The sequence below is a fragment of the Oryctolagus cuniculus genome, chromosome 6 (assembly GCF_964237555.1).
Source record: "Oryctolagus cuniculus chromosome 6, mOryCun1.1, whole genome shotgun sequence".
NCBI lineage: Eukaryota > Metazoa > Chordata > Mammalia > Lagomorpha > Leporidae > Oryctolagus > Oryctolagus cuniculus.
In genome coordinates, this window is record NC_091437.1 from 55,058,829 (window position 1) to 55,079,951 (window position 21,123).

General features: G+C 50.2%; 1 protein-coding gene across 22 annotated transcripts in view; it reads left to right on the forward strand.

Moving 5' to 3' along the window:
* Positions 1-21,123, forward strand: part of TENM2 (teneurin transmembrane protein 2) — a 1,294,348-nt gene that overhangs the window by 1,254,979 nt on the left and 18,246 nt on the right. For all 22 annotated transcript variants that reach the window (XM_051844425.2, XM_051844426.2, XM_051844423.2 and 19 more), the window contains 3 exons: positions 512-1,386; positions 6,502-6,677; positions 8,225-8,460. In XM_051844425.2, coding sequence (XP_051700385.1) covers positions 512-1,386; positions 6,502-6,677; positions 8,225-8,460 — 1,287 coding nt within the window. The remainder of the gene's footprint in view (positions 1-511; positions 1,387-6,501; positions 6,678-8,224; positions 8,461-21,123) is intronic.

Below are 21,123 nucleotides of genomic sequence, written 5' to 3' on the forward strand. Positions count from 1 at the left end.
CTCAGAGGAGGACTGTGTTTGATTTGGTTCATTTTTTCAAGCAAATGCTGGAGTTGGCAGTTTTTCTGGCTCACCCGTGCTTTGGCTGCCCTTGAGCCACAGCTGCCTTCCAAGCCACATGGCTCCTTTTCGTGAACTAGGTAAAGGTGCCTCCTCAGGCGCATGCTTACTGAGCAGATTATGGGCTGGTCTTCACTGGCCCCTTGAGCAGTGAACTAGCTGTGCAAACATACACATATGATGGCTCTGTCCCTGGTGCCGTCATCATGAACTGGTGGCTTGCTGCAGCTAGGACAAATGATGCAGTAGGAAATGTTTGTTATGTGGTCTCTTCCCCATCGTGCACACATAGCATAGGCAGCGGGCAGCTGGTTGGATGGTGAGCATTTCTAGTACAGTATTTTCATAAAAAGTGAAACCTTTGTTTCCAAGTAACCAATATATGGGCCCTACAGTTACATGTTGGCTGTATAAGAGGCTGTCCTTTAACCTGATGCCATGTCATACACAGGTTCGCCTGGAATGGCCGACAGACCTTGCTGTCAACCCCATGGATAACTCCTTGTATGTTCTAGAGAACAATGTCATCCTACGCATCACTGAGAACCACCAAGTCAGCATCATTGCAGGACGCCCCATGCACTGCCAGGTGCCTGGCATTGACTACTCGCTCAGCAAACTAGCCATTCACTCTGCTCTGGAGTCAGCCAGTGCTATTGCCATTTCTCACACTGGGGTCCTGTATATCACTGAGACGGATGAGAAGAAGATTAACCGCCTGCGCCAGGTAACAACCAATGGGGAGATCTGCCTTTTAGCTGGGGCAGCCTCAGACTGCGACTGCAAAAACGATGTCAATTGCAACTGCTACTCAGGAGACGATGCCTACGCCACTGACGCCATCTTGAATTCCCCATCATCCTTAGCTGTAGCTCCCGACGGCACCATCTACATCGCAGACCTCGGCAATATTCGGATCAGGGCAGTCAGCAAGAACAAGCCCGTTCTTAATGCCTTCAACCAATACGAGGCTGCGTCCCCCGGAGAGCAGGAGTTGTATGTCTTCAATGCTGATGGCATCCACCAGTACACTGTGAGCCTGGTGACAGGGGAGTACTTATACAATTTCACGTATAGTGCTGACAACGATGTCACTGAGCTGATTGACAATAATGGAAACTCTCTGAAGATCCGTCGGGACAGCAGTGGCATGCCCCGCCACCTGCTCATGCCCGACAACCAGATCATCACCCTCACCGTTGGCACCAATGGGGGCCTCAAAGTTGTGTCCACACAAAACCTGGAACTTGGCCTCATGACCTATGATGGGAACACTGGGCTCCTAGCCACCAAGAGTGATGAAACAGGATGGACTACTTTCTATGAGTAAGTAGATTTGTAAAGTATCTCTGAAGGGCACTTACCCTGCCGTGGCTGATGTCAGGATTGGCTGGCCGTGTAGGCTTCAGAATTGCTTAGTCACATTGTCTGCCTGACTGGAATGATTTCTTGGGGTCTCGAGATAGTCATGTCCGCTCACCCTGACTCTTAAATGATTCGCTCTATTGAGTCTCTGATATTGAACATGTCCCTGTAGCACTGGGAACTCCAGTTGTCTGCTTGCTGTTCAGATTTCAGGATATTGGACAGGCACAGCACCTGGGAGATAAACCCTTGATTAAGTTTGCTGATTATTCATGTTTGCCATGGGTGCGGAAATTAGAACCTAAAAGGCAAGATCCCAGTGGGGCTCATGTAATTTGCCAATAGGTCCAGCAACACACTTGATTGTACGGACAGGTAGATAAACTCTGAATTTCCTCTTTAGCAGAAGCAGATCAATACAGATAAAGTGGTAAGTATATTAAAAGATACGAGAGCTGGTCATATTTCCCTTAACAATTATCTCACACTTACCTCTCCTACCATTTGTTTTGCCCAAAAGTGGTTTTCCCTAGCTCCTGCAGGCAGCTCTTGGTCAAACTGCCTGCCGTTGCAGTTATTAACTAATGGGGTGCTGGTTGGAGGGAGCTGATCATTCCCTCCAGTACTGGTTGGGACTGGAATGGAATTGATGGGTCTGACTCCTTGGTGGTGAAGAATCACACTAACCTTTATGTAGTTGTATCCTTGCTTGCTTTATGTCTAGCTGAGGATTTAGTTAAGGAAGCGCTGTCACAGAGAGAGAACAGAAGACATTGTTGATCACTCCTACATCCAGGAATGCTCACCTCCCCTTTCTGTTCCAATGGGTTGGGAGAATGTAAAGGGGAGCTATTGCCATCTGCTGGAGATTTGCAGCATTGCCACCCTGCTTTCCCGGACTTGGACTTGGCTTCTTTGAGCAAAGCAGCCTTTCTGAGGCTTCTGAAGTATTCTGACATCCTTCAAGACCTGGACTTGGTCAGACCTCTGGGGCCAATGGCTCTGCCCTTGAGAGCACCATCTGAGCACCATCCTTAGCTCTCACTCCAGCTAGGTTAAAGCTAAGCTTTAACCCAAACACCTGTTATTTCACCTTCCCTCTGGCAGTCTCACCTAAAGACCCTGTGCATTTAGAGATAATTTGTTAGAGCTCCTGAGTGGGGCAGAGGAGTGGATTACAGCCTTGGGGAGGCCAGCCTGCATTAGGCCTGGCTTGTAGACTGCAGACTTAGATCTTACTCCTCCGTTCACCTCGTCTCCTGTGTTTAGTTTCAGTAGGGATCAGTCAGTGTCTACACTCAGAGGCAAAAGTTTCCTTCCTGAGTACCACAGCCCTTCCCTTCCACTAGCTTAGGAGCAGTTAGGTTAGGAAGAGAGGTTTTGTGCATGTGTTTTCAGCCTTTATTCTAAAGCCACTACAGAGTCATTATCTTTCTTTGAATGGAGCAATGGCTTAGCACTGTATTGAGAGGAGAAAGTCTAGACAGAGAGCGTGAAATGGAATAGTTTTCTTACTCTAGGTTTAATGTGCTGCTTTTCCTCACCTTGTGGATAAATCCCAGTAATGACAGAGTCTCCACTGTGAATTCCAATGGCTGTGGTTTCCCTGTGCTTCTTAGGAGCACAGTGTGTGCAGGGGCAGCAGATGGGCAACTTGAACGTCTCAGACCCCAGCTCGGCTCCCTGTCAGGGCTGTGGAGCCGAGAGGCCCGCTGCATTGCTTCAGCCAGGACAGTAGAGAAAGGAGCTGGCGGTGTCATTAATAAAACCCAAGGCCATGCGTCTAAGAGCACTGCCTGTACCACAAACTTCCAACAGGAGACTTCTCTCCACCGCAGGGGATCGGCCAAGTAGCAATACTTTCTCTCTGCAGAGAACTTTCTAGGTAGGGAAGCTGGTCATCTGCTGACTCTCTCCACATGGATTTTGTTATCCCCACTTTACAGATCAAGAAACTGAGGCCCACCGAAGGAAATACAGGGAATCAGTAGTAAAACCCAAGCCAAATGCAGATCTGCCAGTCCCCTGTTCTTCGCATTACACGCAGCAGTAAATAGAATCTAGAACCCCACTTTCAGATTCCCTAGGGGAACTGTGCCTGGTTTTTGACGTAACCCAACAGGGCTAACCTGTCTATAGCTCTGGGAGCAGAAGAAGGGAATGGGGGAAAATGTTCCTAAGGAATCATTCTGGCCCCATTTTGTGGTCAGCCAGGTTCAGACAATTCCAGGAAGCTGCAGCCTTGGAATTGAGATTTTCCCAGAGATAGACCTTTGGATTCCAATAGAAGCAGCCTGGCCTAGCTACATCCCTGGGGTAACAGGTTGCCACAGCCTCTGTAAAAGACAGGGTGTGCGACATAGCAGAATGTCCCAGGATCCCAGGATGATAGGAGGGAGGTTGCCAGCCCAAGTGTTCGACCTTGATCGAGGTACTTGACCTTTCCGAGCCTCAGGGTCCACACCCATGAAGGAGGAGTGACAATGCAAATTGCATAGGGCGGCCGCCATAATTCACTGAGCCAGTGCATTCTCAGATATCAGGGAAGCACTTGGCGAAGTTCAACAAAGAACAGATGCCAGTAGGAATTGAGCGGAGTGATTAAGCACACCTCGGTCGGCATCCCACCCCTCAGGTGCCAACAGCTAACAGGAGTCAGGCAGGCAGGGACTTACTCTAGAAAAACAAGATTGAAGAACGCAGTTGGCACATGCAGTCTCCTCGCTGACCTCTGTTTGCACTGGTCCTTTTTTCTCCTCACTCCCAGTTCCTCTGGCTCTTCACCTTGTCCAAGACAGAGCCTGCCTTGGCCCTGGGGGTCCAGGAAGGCATCCCCAGGACAGAGAAAGGCTAAAGAGCTCTCCATCCACGTTCAGCTCCTCCTCCCAAGCCAGCAAGTGTGGAAGGCCTGAGTGTGAGCACAGATGAAGGGGCACAACTCTGCTTCCGCTGCAGTGGGCTCCAAGAATCAGCAGGGGTTCTGGTTCCTGGAGGCAGGGACAGGCTCCTCTAACACTTTCCTTCTTCTCTTCTCCTCCTGCTCCTCTTTGCACTGGGGAGTGGCTTTTGGAGAGCTGGGCAGGAATGGAGCAGATGTGGGAATGCCCTTTGGAAGTCAAACAGTATTTGCTAAAGTCGCAGCCAGGGCAGCCTGTAACCCTGCAAGGCAGGGGACTGTCCTTCACATCACAGCCACCCCCGCACACCCTCTCTCTCTCTGCTTTCTGCCCCTCTGTTCTGGCCCTCAGGCAGCTCACTCTCTGCTTTCAGGCATGGCTCATTTTTGCCTTCTCCATGGAGCGTGAGTGCCATTTTGTTCCCAACCCAGCTCTCCCAGTGCTTTAAAAGGTGCCCAGCACATCATAAATACTTGAATATTTGGCCGGCGCCGTGGCTCAATAGGCTAATCCTCCACCTTGCGGCACCGGCACACCAGGTTCTAGTCCCAGTCGGGGCGCCGGATTCTGTCCCGGTTGCCCCTCTTCCAGGCCAGCTCTCTGCTGTGGCCAGGGAGTGCAGTGGAGGATGGCCCAAGTGCTTGGGCCCTGCACCCACATGGAGACCAGGAGAAGCACCTGGCTCCTGCCTTCGGATCAGTGCGGTGTGCTGGCCGCAGCGCGCTGGCCGCAGTGGCCATTGGAGGGTGAACTAACGGCAAAAGGAAGACCTTTCTCTCTGTCTCTCTCTCTCACTGTCCACTCTGCCTGTCAAAAAAAAAAAAAATATTTATTGACCAAATGAGTCAAAGGCAGCCTCCAGCCTACACTGGCCAAGGCCCAGCTGCTTCCATTGCGTTGGGGTTGAGATCCCACTGTTAGGTGCATAGCTCTTTGCTCCTACGTACAGAATTATTCACCTGGGGGCCTACACCTAAAGATACTCTGGGGGAAGTAAGTAGATCTGTAGGCAGTTGAGTCTTCTTGAAAGCGATTTTTTGACTCTGTGGTCTCCTGGACTCTTGTCCCTACTCCAGGGCTGTGTTCCCTGAAAGCAGAAACTCTGGTTCCTACTGCTTCTCTCCTAAGACAGCACAGCAGCCTGTGCATTGCCAGTGTCCTGGAGCTGTAGTGGAGCAGAATTCAAATCCCAGCCCCGGGAACTCCTCAGGTGATCCCCGCTTGGCAGCAGGAACACGGGGCCCTGTCATTTACACACCATACCCAGACTCTGGAATTGCTCTCTTATGTTTAAATGTCTTTTGTTTTTGCTGGTTAAAAAAAAATGAAAGTAAGGTGTATTGATGACAGATAATTCCTAAAATATGGTAACATCCAAAGAAGAAAACAAAGAGTAGTCAAAATCCCACACGGAAAAAATATCACTACCACTCTACTGTGTATTTTCAGAGTTTCTTCTGCATGTTCTTACCTCTCCCATGAAAAAAAAAAAAAATGTGCTTCCAGTGGAGTGTGTTTCATACTCTGGCAGAACTTGACTGCTCTTTCCACTTCTCCCCAAAAGCAGCATTTCTGAGATCACTGCACGTCTTGAGCAGTGATCAGAGTCCACGCAGCCAGGCCACAGTGACCTTGAGTCAAAGCATGGAGGAGGCCTTTGGCCAAAGCCTACTGTCCCAGTGTATCTGAGGCGCCAAATGGGATGAGGTTGTACCCTTGCCCTTGTAGAGGGCTCAGGGCATGATGGTTTCAAATGACAGGTTTCTCTTAGATTGGGCGACTGGTGGGAAAGAGTGTGTTTGTTCTGAAGTTCCATGACGAAGCTGCTGTTTTGAGAAGATTAACTTGGTGCCTTTGTGGAACACAGGAAGAACAAGAGGCACTCAGAGCAGCTGCTTAGTCACATTTGGGAAAGCACAGTTAAACAGACCCTGCCGGAGACCAGGCAAAGTGTTTTTGCTGAGTTAAGAGTCAGTGATAGCCGTGGGCGATAGAAAGCAGCATCTCACTTGCATTTCTCAGGGCAGATTGGATTCTGAGACAAGGGGCCTCAGTGTGATGCCCTATCCAGCAGCCCCACCCTCCAAGCACTCTTTCTCTGGCCTCCAGTTCAGTCCCTTGTGTGGTTCTGATGGTTACAGCAGCCTTCAGCCCTCAGGACCGTGTTTCTTTCCTCCAGCTATGACCATGAGGGCCGCCTCACCAACGTGACCCGCCCCACGGGGGTGGTGACCAGTCTGCACCGGGAAATGGAGAAATCCATCACCATTGACATTGAGAACTCCAACCGTGATGATGATGTCACGGTCATTACCAACCTGTCTTCGGTGGAGGCCTCCTACACAGTGGTACAAGGTAGGCCCCTACCCTCCACTCCCCTACCCCTGGACTCACCCCTCTCAGACCTGAACGCAGCCAAGCCCCAGGACGTGAGTTACCCAGCCTTTTATTCTAATGTCCATAGCAAACAAACAGTACAAGAAGGCCATCTTGCAGAAACTGATTTAATCAGAAGCAGGTGAATGTCATGTGCACCCAACCAAATGGCTAGACATTTGTAAATGTCTACATATCCGAAAATGTCCATTTCAACCCCCACCAACTCTCTTCCATGCTCTGCCTTTCCATCACTACTACTGTCCACCAACCCACCATGCAGAGTTATCTTCTCAAAGGCCAGTAGTCTCCTGAGCCCATCACAAGATTTTGGTTTTTGTTGTTTCATTCTTTTCTCTTTCAGGCATTTCTTTGTTGAGTTGGTTGCCCTGGGATAAGCAATCTGTAGCAGTCTCTTGCCAAGACTGGAATCTCAAAGATTTCTAACCACCCCATGGTCATTGTGTTGTCAGACAAGCCATACAGTCCCAGACAATCACAGGGGCTGGCAAGCAAAGGAATTGTGTAGATTAATTTTTCTTTTAATTAAGATATAATGTCGGTGGGCTAGCCAGTTGTCAGGGGATAAAAGTGTCCTCTCAGTAGATAAATGGTGACATTTCTGGACTATTATCCAGCGACACAGCCTATTTCAATGCCTCTATTTCTGCTCTGCCAAGTGATTAATGATATAGATTCTGTCCTTCTGCATGACGGCTGGTGGCACAGGAGTGGCAGGTACACCTTTGCTCGCTACCCCAAAGGCTGATGCCTCGGAGGCCAGCACAGCCCGTCGGGAAGCAACACATCTGGGAAAGGAGTCTCTGGCTCGCATTTCCTTCCTGTAACTTTCTGATAAAGGAAAAGGTCATAAGTCTGATTGACTAGTGTAGATTCCACTCGGGAAGATAAACACACGTTATCGGCACTCACTGGCTCCATCCTGCTCTCGCTGTTTGGGTCTCCTGAGTGGAGATGGCATCGTGGTGGAGTCAGCAGCAGCAGGAGGGAAGGGAAGGGGCCTTTTATCTCTTGATGTTCTGGAGGAATCCAGGGCTTGCTTTGCACTGGATCTGACCTCCGGTTAGACCAGCAATCTGGGGCTAGAGAGTAGGCAAAGGGGGTGGGGGGAACTCAAGTTGTTTTCCTTTCGTGTATTTTTTTTCTGTATAAGCTAAAATATATATGTTAAAGTTCAGGAATTTGATTGACACAAATTGTGTAGGCAATAGACATCTTTAAATGTTTAAATGTGCTATTAATAGTCCTGAGTGCGTAAAAGAAAAATATCATGGCATAATTATTTCTGGAGTGCCACATCCTAATAATGTTTTTCTTCCCATGGATCAGTAGCATCTCTGCTACTTACCTTCACGTTGTGTGTGTGCTAATTGAAGGCAGCCCTAGACTGACAGCTGCACAGTACCATGGAAACCTGTAAAAATAGGGGTTCTATCCTCTCCCGACTAATAGCATGAATAATTTGTTTCCCCACCCCCCCCCCACCCCTACTTACATTTTTCCAGATCAAGTGCGGAACAGCTACCAGCTTTGTAACAATGGTACCCTGAGGGTGATGTATGCGAATGGCATGGGTGTCAGCTTCCACAGCGAACCCCACGTCCTAGCGGGCACCATCACCCCCACCATCGGGCGCTGCAACATCTCCCTCCCCATGGAGAACGGCTTGAACTCCATTGAGTGGCGCTTACGAAAGGAACAGATCAAAGGCAAAGTCACCATCTTCGGCAGGAAGCTCCGGGTAAGTGGCTCCCCCCAGCTTGTTAGCACAGAAGGGGAGGAGGCGCCCCCTGTCCTCCCAGAGCTGCACGCAGCTCCTCTTGGCCAAGCTCTGCTGTCCCTTTCTGCTCTGGAAAAGACAAGCCCTCCCCTCAGTGGAAGCCATGTCCCTTGGGATTCCTGTCCTGGGGAAAACAGTCTCCACTTCCCGGGGCTCGGGAAGGCAGTCGTGTAGCTGTGGGGGTTTCCCACACACGGCGCCTGGAGACAGCTTTGCTCTTCGTTCCACGCGTGCCATCTTCCCCCCACCCAGTTCTCACTGGATGGCCAATTCAACAAAGGAGTGAGGTCCAGTGCCTAGCCTGGGCCTGGTAATTTGCTGAACACCAGAACAATAAAACATTAGAAATATAGTCACTAAACCCAAGGAGTTGACAGTGTGGGCAAACAGGCAGCTACAGGAGACGCACAGAGGAGGTGAAAAGACAGGTGGGTATCTCAGGGGAGAAGGGATACCAGAGGAGGAGCCCTGAGCCCGAGGAGGTGAAGGGAGAATTCCCAAGAGGAAAACCAACCAAGCCACACCAAGAAGTAGTGACCAGCACGAGCCACCCACATTCTGCAACCTGCCCCAAGCTGCGTCTTCTAAACACTAACATAGCATTTATTGAGGACGTTTGTGTTGCAAACTCATGTTCAGTGCTTTACCTGTGTGATCTTATTTGAACCTTTTCAACAATCCTGTGGGGTTGCCATTATGACCTCCATTTTTCACAGAAGGAAACAAAGGCTCAGGGAAGCTAAATAATCTGTCCAAGGACACAATGGCTAGAAAGTAGCCAAGCCAGGACTCAACCCTAGTCCTATCTCTCTGGCTCATTGAGAACTGCCACGCCACACAACTTACTGTTCAGCTCCCCTGTCATCCAGGTCATCCTGGTTCTGCTCACGAATCTGTCACCATGAAGGATCATTTCCTGCCATCATGCTTACCCTTTCCAGGGGTGCCAAATCCTGGGGAGCCCAAATACAGCACGTAGTTATAGGATGCCTACGAAGAACCAGGCGCCCTACTCTGCACTTAAGATACACTAGGCCACTTCAAAAAGTTCATGGAAAATGAAATTAGAAGACAAGTTTAGGTACAAAATTGTTTGAGGTCCATGCACAGTGTTTTCTTCATGTGTATTTTCCATCAGCTTGTTGAAGACCCCTCAGATGGCCCTCAGAGCAAAGGCCCTGCTCCTGCAGGTTATATTCCAGAGTAGGGAGAGATGGGAGGAAGGGGCAGATCATAAGTAGACTAATAAATGGCTAAAATAATCGCAGGTCCAAACAATGTTAGGGAGAAGGTAAGCAATGGAACAAGGTGGAGTTTAACAAGTGCTTTGGAATCCCTGGGGGTAGAAGGCTCGGCTTTGGCAAAACTTGGGTCATAACTTCTGCCTTGGGACTGGGGTGGGCTCCCATCGCCTGGGTGACCTCCCTGCAGTCAGGCCATTCCATGTTAAGATTCTACCTTTGTCTGGTTGGAGTTTAATTCTCCACATTAGGTTATCAGCACTCTCCCATGTTTTTCTTTCTGCACTGGTATCTGCAAAGTTGCAAGCTGCAATATCTTTCTAAAGACAAAAATGGAATGAGATTAGTAGCTAAATCCTTAATGACTGGATTTCGGGGCTGTGTAATTGATTTTTGATACGCTGCACTGTAGAAGTTGATTATAAGCAGTAATCGTGCCTTTTCTCTGATAAATCAGTTATGCGTTGGACTAAGTTTTCAAAATAAAAATAAGTGTGGTCCTAAAATAAAATGGCTATAGTCCCAACTCTGAATGTTAACAAAATCTTAATAATAGTACTTGTGGTAATTAGTAGAAGTTAGGCACGCAAGTCTTCTAACTGAATTTCTGCCAGGGTTAGATTTGCTGGCATCATGTTTATGCAAATCAAAACACAGCTTTATCTATCAACACCTCAACATTTAATTGTCTGGTGTTAGTTCCTGTAACAATAATCACATATCCATTTAGCTCTCTTAAATGAAAATCACTATGAGATTATAACAGGTTGAGTGGACTGAAAATGTAATTTGAAAATGAGGGAGAAAGCCTGGAATTTATTTGCATCTCATTTATTTTAATTCATTTCATAAACTGTGTCGTGAATGAAATAAAAGCAACTCCTGGAAATTTCAGGGGAGCACTTGGAAGAAGGAATTGAGGGGAGATCAGGTATGATGTGGATTAAGGGACTTTGGGACCTCAGAGGACTCGGGAGCCCACGGCAGGGACTTCCCAGTCCCTAACCAAAGGTATCTTTTGGCCCCCATGGGACTCACAGGCTGGCTCAGCCAGTGGTAGCACAGACTTGGCATTGCTTTCCACACCAGCTCCACTGTTCAATGGAGCTGTGAAAGTTTTCTTTCCAGGCTCGCTCACTCTCTCTCTCTCTCTCTCTCTCCCTCTGCTTCTCCTGTCTCTGTGTAACTCCGACTTTCCAATAAATAAATATTTTTAAAAAAGGAAAGAAAGAAAGTTTTCATTCCAAAAGATACTCACTGCGTGCCAAATATCCACCCAGCACCACAGGATGAGTAGACAGCAGAAAGATAAGGAATACTGAGTGGAGGGGGCAGTCAGTACAGCGACGTTATCTTGGAGGGCAGTAGTGCAAGGAAAGGGAAAGCTGAGTGTATCAGTGGGAAGAGGAATGCTAAGACCAGGTAGCAAACTGACCGTGAACTCTCAGGGGGTCTCATGGGAGTCAGGGGGGTCTGCATACACAACACTGGCGTGTTCTCGTGCCTGTGTCTTATGATCCTGCATGTGGCCTCCAAGGTCGTTGTAGGAGGGAAGGGAGTGTGGGTGCTTGAAGGGGCTTCATGAGCAAGCCCAGACACAGCATGCATCATCTCCACCCCCTCTGGCAAGAGCAGACTTGGGTACCCTCAGCTTTATGCCGAGAAGGTATAGAAAATGCCATACCTAAGATGTTCGTGATCACACAGCAGGGTCTCCGCCACGCTTATCGGTGTCAGGGTTGACAAGGGGGATGAGAGGCTTCAGAGAGGAGTTAGAATCAGTTCTGAAGAGCGGTGGGAATTAGCCAGGGGAAGTAGGGGAAGAGGTGGTTGGTCAGAGAGTGTTTCCTGTGAAAAGCCTAGAGGCTGAAGGGGGAATGACATTTCAGGAAACCTTGAGTGTGGCCATAGACAAGGTAGATGTGTTACAGTGTGGGGTACAGACACAATGTGTCCCCGTTCAAGTCCCAGCTGCTGCATGTCTGATCCAGCTCCCTACTGTGCACCTGGGAAGGCAGCAGAAGATGACCCAAGTGCTGGGGCCCCTGCACCCACATGGGAAACCAGGGGAGATTCCAGGCTCCTGGCTCCCTAAGTTTCAGCTCCCAGCCATTGTAGCCATATAGGGAGTGAATCAGTGGATGAAAGATCTCTCCTCTCTCTCTCCCTTTCTCCCCCGCCCCCGTGTCTCTGTCACTCTGCCTTTCAAATAAATAAAATAAATCTGAAAAACAAAAAAACAGTGTGTTGTCCAGAGGCTGCACAAGGAAGGGGAAATTATACCAGACTGGCATTTATCCTGAGGACAACAGAGAGCTGTACCAGGGCTTAATTAGCAGAGTGATGTACTGGGATGTGCAGCAATAGAAAGAGCTCTCTGGCTTCCTCAAATGTGGAGGAAGACAGATTAGATGGGAGCAAGATAGGAGGAGAGGGACAGCAAGGAGGCTGCTGCATTAATCCAAACGAGAAACTAAATCGCGAGCAGGAAGACAGAGAGAAGCAGGAGGGAGAGAGCTGAGAGATATATCTGGCACACACAGTTAACAGGATCCGGCCACTGGCAGAGTGGCTCAGCCATGCTGACTTTTTAAGGGACCTTCCTCATGCTCATAGACTGAGAATGGGGGACCGTCCCCTCTTTGTGAGCTGCCCTGGTGGGCTGGGTAAGGGAGAGGGGCTGGGAGCTAAAACCTAAGACAGAAGTGGGAGGTTCCAGCAGCCTCATCTCTGTCCCCTGCCAGGTAGAAGACACTGAATGAACTTAAAAAGGCAACCGTTTAACCAGCATTAAATCGTCCTTGTTCCCCTCAAGGATAGCAGGGAATTTGGAGAAATTCTGTGTGGCAAGACTCAGGGCCTCATGCATTGTAGCAAGCAGCTGTCCACTCCCAGAGCCCTGTAAGCCTCTGGGAGTGTGGCCAGGGGAGGGATATAAAGGTCCAAAGCTCTGAGCAACCTTAAGGTTCAGCAGGATCCAAAGTCCAGGAGTAGCTGTCATGAGAAAACAGCACTCCATGAAATTGTAGCCTACATGATGCCCTTTTTTCCCAGAATCCTCCAATCAGAGACATTCCTTACTTAGCAGGTGGAAGTGTCAGCAGCTCTCCCTCATACACTGGGGGCAGGGAAGGGAGCTGATGGGTGGCCCAGGACCACATCCTTCCACCAAAAGCTTCACAACCCTTCATCCCTACTCAAACTCAGGTAGGGAAGATTTCCACTGTGCCACCCAAGGACTTCCCAAGGAGCCTCATTTGAGGAGTCCACTTCTCTTCCTCCTCCTTTTCCTCCTCCTCTCCCTCTCTCCCTCCCTCCCTCCCTTCTAGTCCTTTCTCTGGCCTTTCTGACCTTCCAGAAACATAGGGAGCAGTTGCATCGTAGCCTCTGTAAACTCTGCAAACACAGCGACTGTGTCAACCCTGGATCCCCAGTGATAAGCACCACGAGAAAGATGTGATTATGCCCTCTTGAGGCTCCTATTGGAAGTGCTTTGTGTAGAAATACTTCTGCCCCTAGGAAGGTGCCGGATTCACAGCACGTGTGCCTGGATGTGCCAGAATCTTCCTGCTGCTGAGGGTAGGAGGCACACAACAGCTGGCTCAATAGAAAGGGGTATGCATTGTCTCACCTCGTGGGCGACAAGAGAGGAGCGCTGCTGCAAGACTCCATGACGTCATAAGATTGACATCGCATTGACGTCATCAGGCTGACATTGGTTCTGTCTCCCCCATCTCCCAGCAGACTTCCCCTTGGCAGTTGGCCTAATTTCCTCATCCAGAACACCTGTGAGCTCTTCACATTGGGCAGTCCAGCCAACGTGGCCAGTAGACTGACTGCAAGCTTACCTCAGCTTAGCGAACCCAGAAGAAAGAGGAAGGGCTCTCCCCTGGGCACCTCTATTTTTAAAAAATCCATTGGAAGAACTGTGATTGGCCTAGGGCAGATGGAGTCCAGGTCCCCAATCCAATGACTGCTCAGGGGGATGGGGCTCTGTGATTGGCCAGGCCACAGACCCACATCCACACTTGTATCTTGTGATGGGGCTCTCTGTAAATCATATAAGCTGGGGAAGCCTTAGAGATGGGGCCTGCCTGTGCCCTAACAAGGAAAGAAGAGACACTGAGTTAAAACTCTGACACCTCGGGAGCAGTCTGCACTCTCCATCCCTCCAAACGCCTGCTGGAGGACCTGTAGGAGCACTGATGCCTCCCACCCGCTCACCCAGCCAGCTTTTTCTCTAGGCCTTTGGAGGAAAGACCTGAAAGCATTCCCTTCTGTTAAGATTCACACTTCGGCTCTTTTCCCAAAATGGGTTTTGTCCATGCTTCTCTCTGAAAAGTCAGGCGTACAGCCTCACCCTAGGGTGCTTCTTCCTGATTGTGGTTTCCGTAGAGATTGCCGAAGCAAGAAACAGCTACCTGTGTAGGCAGCAGAACAAAAACAAGCTTGCTTCCCAGGTAATCTTCCAGCATTATATTGGTATAGTGTTATAAGGATGCCAAGACAAGTGGGAGTTAGTCATTTTGTTTTGGTGTCTATATGATTAATAGGATATTGCAATTACATGTTAGCATGTGTTCATTTGCTTTATATGGCAAATCAGAGTGACACAGGAGCATGCTAAGGGCAGATGTGCTTGTGTGTGTGAGCACACACACGTGGCCTCAGTTTGGCATGGAGCCCTCTCACCTACGTGAAAACCATCGTGAATTTTGTCCTTTCTATCACAATGTGTTCCTTCTTCAATTGACTAATACCTTATTTTTCGAACAAGCACTATGCTCTTGTCACTGTCCTAGGCCCTGCATATATATATATTGGTTAACAAAACTCAACATTACATTGTAAACAGCATTTCATTATATGGAGAATAGCATTTGTACAGACAAAACAATGGGCAATAAATTTAATAGTGGTTTAAATAATGCATTAGTAGGGGCAAGTATTGTGGTGTCACTTGGGACTCCCACATTCCAGATCAGATTGACTGATTTCAGTTCCAGTCCGGTTTTCTCTTAGTGCACACCCAGCGATGAGCAGTGATGGCCCAAGCACTTGAGTCCCTACCACCCATGTAGGAGACTTGGATTGAATTCCAGGCTCCTGGCTTTGACCTGGCCCAGCCCTGACTGTTGGGCCCTTTTGGTCAATGAACTAGCACATAGAAGATGTATCTCTCTTTCTCTCTCTCTCTCACTCTCTCACTCTCTCTCTCTCTCTCTCTCACTCTCACTCTCACTCTCACTCTTCCTTTTAAAAAAGTAAATAATAAGCACAAAGGTAAACCTCTACAAAGCATGAAGCAGTGAATTCCCCAAAGAAACATTACTTTGGGACAGACGGCCAACTTACAATTTTGGATGGCGCAGTCAGTAGGAAAATGGAAAACCGTCATGGCGCTTACCCCTTAGCGAGGGAAAGTGATCATCATAGAAGTGTACTGGTAAGGTAAAGCAACAGGTGCTGCGAAGAAAAATATAGAGTAAGGACGACAGGAGACCTGTGATTTAGGTGAAGGCTACACAGAGAAAATGTTACCTGAGCTGAATCTAATGAAAAGTTGGTGGGAATTTTCCAGGCATAGGTGGGAGGAGGGGCTTCCATGCCAAGGCACAAGCATATGCAAAGGCCCTCAGGCAGAAGAGACTATTGCGTGTTTTCTGAGCAGAAGTAGAGCCAGTCTGGCTGGGATGAGCCAGCTGAGGGTGAAATCTAGGGACAGGGCCTTACTGGCCCTGGGGAGGATCTTAGAAATACTGAAGTGCTGCACAGACTGGCTGACCCACTGATGAAGGCAAAGGAGCATTGGTGTGGTATCCAGGCTGTCTGGCCTCCTCCTTGGCCACTAGGAAACCCACGAAGTGCCTGGCTCCAGGAAGCTGGAGTTGAAGAGTAGCAAGCACAGCCCATCCAGGTCACCTGGGTTGAGTCTACACCAGATGCCTCCCTTCTCTGCCATATCCTTACCAATGAATGGGCCATCTCCCTGCACCTGAGTCTTCCCAGCATCACCTGAAAACTGAATTTCTCTGTCTCTGCAGGGCCCTTGCTGGCCACCTGGGCTTTCACTTGTTAAGGTCCCCCCCTGGAATGTTCCCCTCGCCCCTTCTCCCATGCTCACCTGGTAAAGTCTTCACGTGCCCACGGAAGCGGCCCTTCCTCTGGGAACCCGCCCGTGTCAGCCCCTGTTCTGATGTTGCGTCTCTCCCCTCCCGGGGTTCCTCCGCTGTGTTCACTCGCGTTAGCTGACTCACATTTGCGGTTGTTGGTTCGTCTGTCTTCACTGTCCTCTGACTCTGAACTCCCGAGGGCAGGGGCCGTCAGCCTCTTGCTGTCGTAGGACCAATCACACTGACAAGCACATAGGGGGAGCTCAGCAGGTAGTGAATGAATGAAGTTGGAAGGGGGCACCATGAGCAGCCTCTCTCTCCCGCTTCTACTCATTTCTAGTCCCAAGAAGCTTCCAGAATGAAAGCCTCAGATATTTGGGGACCCCAGGGGAGCTGGCCACATTTCTGTCCTTGGTTTTCCTTAGTAGAACTTGAGATTATCAGAGTGGGCAGGGTCCATATCCTCACGCTGGGCATCAAGCATCTTCCACAAGACAGGGATACTAAGAAAGTCCTTGCCACCACCAGCACCGCCACCAGGCTATACCACAGATGGGGAAACTGAGGCTTGAACGGTGACATCCGGCTTCCAACCATCACCGCCTAATCAGTGTCAAGACTGTAACTCAAATTCAGGTCTTTCCACCTCCTCACCTTCCCACTGTCCAAAACAGCAAGTCATCCAAAAATCATGTTTGCTTGAGGAATACATTATTTAATGTGTTTGCAGAGGCGTACCCTTCTAATGATGCATTATTTAAGCTGATATTAAATTTATAGCAGGTTGTTTTGTCTGCCCAAGCACTGATCTCTGTATAGCTTTGAGACTTACTGGGTGGGAACTGGGGAGGGCAGCCTCTTAAACCCCAGGGAGCTGACCCAGACCGGAAATGGATGGCATCCAAGCCAGTCTTTCCCTCCAGGTAGGCGAACAGCTGAACTCTCCCAGGCAGGCGTTTCTCCTGTCAGCGTTGCCAGGCGTGGGAAATCTCACGGCTCCCCTTGCAAACCTCCGTTAGGCTGCCCATCCTCCACGCAGAGCGGGCCGAGGGTTCTTCTGGCCGTCTGACTGCAGTCTCTCCTGCTGTGTTACAGTTCCTCTTCCTGGAGGGGATCCAGCCCCGTGTAATTTCCTCCTGCCAGTTGCCCCCGTCCTGGCCCCTGGGGCTGAGTTCGAGTCACCAGTTATAGGCCCAGCCGGGCCATTTCCACGACAGCGTTTCCTTTTCTCCGGGTGTTTTACGAGCCTCCCTGTGACAGGCGTGGGCTTGGTGAGATGAAAACATAGTGGGGGGAAAATTCCACAGGGAGAACGGCTTCCCAAAGCCTGCCCTCTGCAAAAATAAAAACCGTGCTAAAGAGCCGACTTTCATTAACTGGGGAAGCCAGGCTGAGGAAAATGCCCGATAATTAAAAATAATGGCTTCCTTGCAAACACAAAATTGTATTAATTTAAAAATTGGTTTCTCTATCACTGAATTCCTACCGAGCCGGCTGGGAAGGGAATTGTGCTGATCCTGGCAGTGAAAATAATTCAAAATAACTTTTATGTTCTCCAGGAAGCCTCAAGGTTAATTTAAATATTGCTAGACTGGTAATTTAATTCAAAATAAGAGAACAGTGTGGCTAAATTAAAGCTCCTGCACACTCTCAACCGGGAATGGGGGGTGGGGGTGGGGGAGCCAGGTAGCCACCAGGGGCTGAGCAAGCCTACTGGCGTCCCCACCGTCTCGCACCCCATCGCTCAGGCCTCTCCTCCTCGTGGAAGACACCCTCTTAATTAAGGATGCGCGATTCCATTACACGAGTGACCTGAACTCCGTGGCTCAGCTTCCAGTGCATTTATTTTATTTAATTATTAGAAGGACGGGGCATTTTCAGAGAAACTGCACCTTTCAAAAGTTAATTTGAACTCGTGCTGTCACGGAGTCTGCTTCCCAGGGACATGGTGAGTTGGGGAGTAGAACTCTCCCTAAATTGGTCCCCACTAATGGTGAGCATGGGTCCTTAGCTGTTGTTTATGGTGGGTGCTGTTGGTATGCGAGGGCTTGTCAGCGCCCAGTTCCAGCAGCAAGCTGACCGGCGCAGGTTGCCAGCCTCTCCTCCCTGCTCGCCCGCGAGGTCATTCTTCATGAAGTCTCAGCCTCTCCCACACCGGGAGAGTTGTAATGACAGTCATGATTATTTAGATGACCCACATCCCACTCCCTGCCGGGATCACACCGTGTACTCCATAGGCACACAGATATTTGGGTAGGAGGGTACTTCAAAAAGTCCTTGGGAAGTGGAATTAAAAGATTCGTTTGGTGCAAAGCAAATTCAAAATCTGTGTCTCCAAGAAGACTTCAGAAAGTTTGTAGAGATTGTGTATGGCAAAGACAGCTTCATGAACCTCAAGTTCTTTGCCCCAAAATAAGCTCATGTTTTCATTCCATTTTTCACAGGCCCCTTGCATGCACACACATATGATTGATTATATTAGACCACATACGCCGTGTTGGTTTCTCCCACGTAACTAAATATCAGGCCTTGTATCACCCTGAATTCATTTTAACCAAGTGGACGCGTCAGGATCACCCAGGAGCTTTTGAACGTCACCACGTTCCCAGCCTCTGTTCCCCGGAGCTTGGGGGGCGAGGGGGCTGCTTCCACAGGTGCCGAGTTGACCCAGCAGCAGTGTGTTGCTAGAGCAACCCTGGTGGTTCAGAATTGCAAGCTGGCTGGAGAAGCCCTGGGCCGACAGCCCCCTGGTTCCAAAGGCACCCAGCCTGGGCACGAAGCTGGCGAGCGCTGGCCGGGGACTCCAGCTCCAGCTCTTACTGGCCTGTCAGAGCCTTGTGTGTACAATAGGGATGGGAATGGTGCCCACCCAGGAGAGTGAAGCAAGGGCAGCACTGAGAGTAGCAGGGAGTCGTTGAGGGTGCGCTGGCCACGCTGGTGCTGCCGCTGCTGCCCACCCCCGCTGGCCGGTGCAGGCTCCAAGCCTGGCACTGGCTGAGCTGTAATGGTCAGGACCTGATCAGTGCACCAGGAACCCTAGGATGCAATCAAAGAGAAGCAGGAAGGGAGAAGACAGGGACAAGGAAGCAAGATGGGAGACGGATGGCCAGGAGCGTGAGAAACAAGTGAGCTGGTGGGGGCTCACCAGCAGGTGCTCTCCTGAGAGAGAGACAGATAGACAGACAGAGATGTTATCTTCCATCCAGTGGTTCACTCCCCATATGGCTGTAGCAGCCAGGGCTGAGCCAGGCCAAAGCCAGGAGTCAGGAGCTTTTCCCAGGTCTCCCACGACAGTACAGGAGCCTAAGCCCTTGACCCACCTTCTGCTGCCTTCCCAGATGCATTAGCAGGGAGCTGGATTGGAAGCAGAGCAGCCGGGACTCGAACTGGTGCCCATGTGGGACACCGGCACTGCAGGCAGAGGCTTAACCTGCTGCGCCACAGCGCTGGCCCCAAGCTGAAACCCTTTGACATGTGGGTCTAAGACTCCTGGTGGCTTCTGCAGCTTCCCAAGTGAAGCACCCGTGACAGCCAAGCAGCTGTGTCCAGCGGGAGGGATCTGTGCATCCAGTGTGTGCTGTGCGCTTCGGAACACGCACCTCCAAGACACAGCATTCACATTGAGGTCTGTTGAAAACCCCCTCCCTCATCCTTGGTCATCTGCACTGTTCCTCCCGGGGGCTGTGGTTTGGTGGCAGGGTCTTCGCTGGCCGCTGAGCCTCCTGCTGTCCCTAGAACTCCCCACCTGTGTTCCTGCCTCCCTGCTCTGCTGCCTTCGCTGTTCTAGATGCTTCTTCACAGATGGCCCGTCCTTGTGTCTGGTGACTCGTTGGGAACTGCAGTCTTCTGGGGAGTCCTGGTCCCGGTCCTGGGTTCAAACCCCCCCACCCCGCCACTTGTCTGGCTCTAGGGGACCCCTCTGGAACACGTCCTACTTGTGTTGTGAGAATTAAAATAAGATCAACTATGTAAATACCTAGCATAGCACCTGTCAATGCATTAGGGGCTTCTATCAGTTTAGAATAGTTTCTAGTAGCAGGACCTTAAACAAAAGATAGGCTTATTGTTTTCTTAGGACCCAAAGCGAGCCTAGAGGTAAGCAGTCTGACTGACCATGGGAGATGCCCAGATCAATAGGGATTTAGACTCTTTTTCTTTGTGTAAGTATAAGCCAATCCTGGAGATTTCCATCCTCAAAGCTTGCCTCATATTCACAGGGTAAATGCTGGAGCTCCAGCCATCACAGTCACATTTCCCTTGCGGAAATGAGGAAAATAGGAAGAGTAAAAAGTTACCCACCTATCATCTGGCTCAGCTGCTGTTAAGAATACTTGCCAGTAGTCTCAGCGACCAACTATCACTTACATACAAGTGCCGCTGCAGCATTAGGGCAAGGGGAGGAGGAGTCAGATGGCTCTGGCGTCTTCCTCCTGCCTGTTGACCATCTTCCCTGCTCGGCAGCCACCCCGGGGACCGGTGGATTTGCAGTCGATGATGCTGGAAGAGTCGGGCGAGTCTGCCTCATTCCACTCACTCCCAGCCGTGCGCTCAGGGCGGCCGGGCCTCGGGAGCCCCCTCCCCAGAGTCTGGTGTCCCAGCTCAGCGTCCTGGGGCACACGGTCTCCTCGGATCAGACCGCATATGACATTACGTCTGGGTGTGGCCCACGACGCCTTTCAGGCTCCCCTTGCTTGGGGTCCCCTCGGCCCTCCCGCTGAGGTCTCCCCTCCACGTCTTGCTTCCTTGACTGCGGCGAGACTGGTCTCAAATACAAAAGCAAAGGAGGCTTGGGAACGAGCCTTCACACCAGCAGGCCTTTGTGACATGCAGATCTAGGTGCCTCCCCACTCTCAGAGGCCTTGGTGTGGGATTTCCCAAGAAACCCCAGCACCTGCTCGTCAGGATCATTCGCTTCCCAGCTGACGGGGTGCCCAGAGACGGTTCTGGGGTGCAGATACACAAATTACCTTGCTCTCAGCATAGCCAGGCAGGGAAGTCAAAACCCCAGGGCCCAAGGCCGTCTGTGGCAACATCAGCGTCCACACAGTTGTCAGCATCTTCACTTTCAGCAACACGATGGCACTCCTGGTAACTGTGCAGTGCGCAGCCTCAGTGACTGTTCACTGCGGACATGCCTAGGTCAACATCTGCAACCATCGGAAGCCTCATTTCTGTATTCCAGTGCCCTAAGCGTATAGGACCTCTTCTGTGTGTGCTACAAGGATAGCGGGTTTAGTAAGCACTCCTGTAAAAGTCAGGGTGATTTCTTC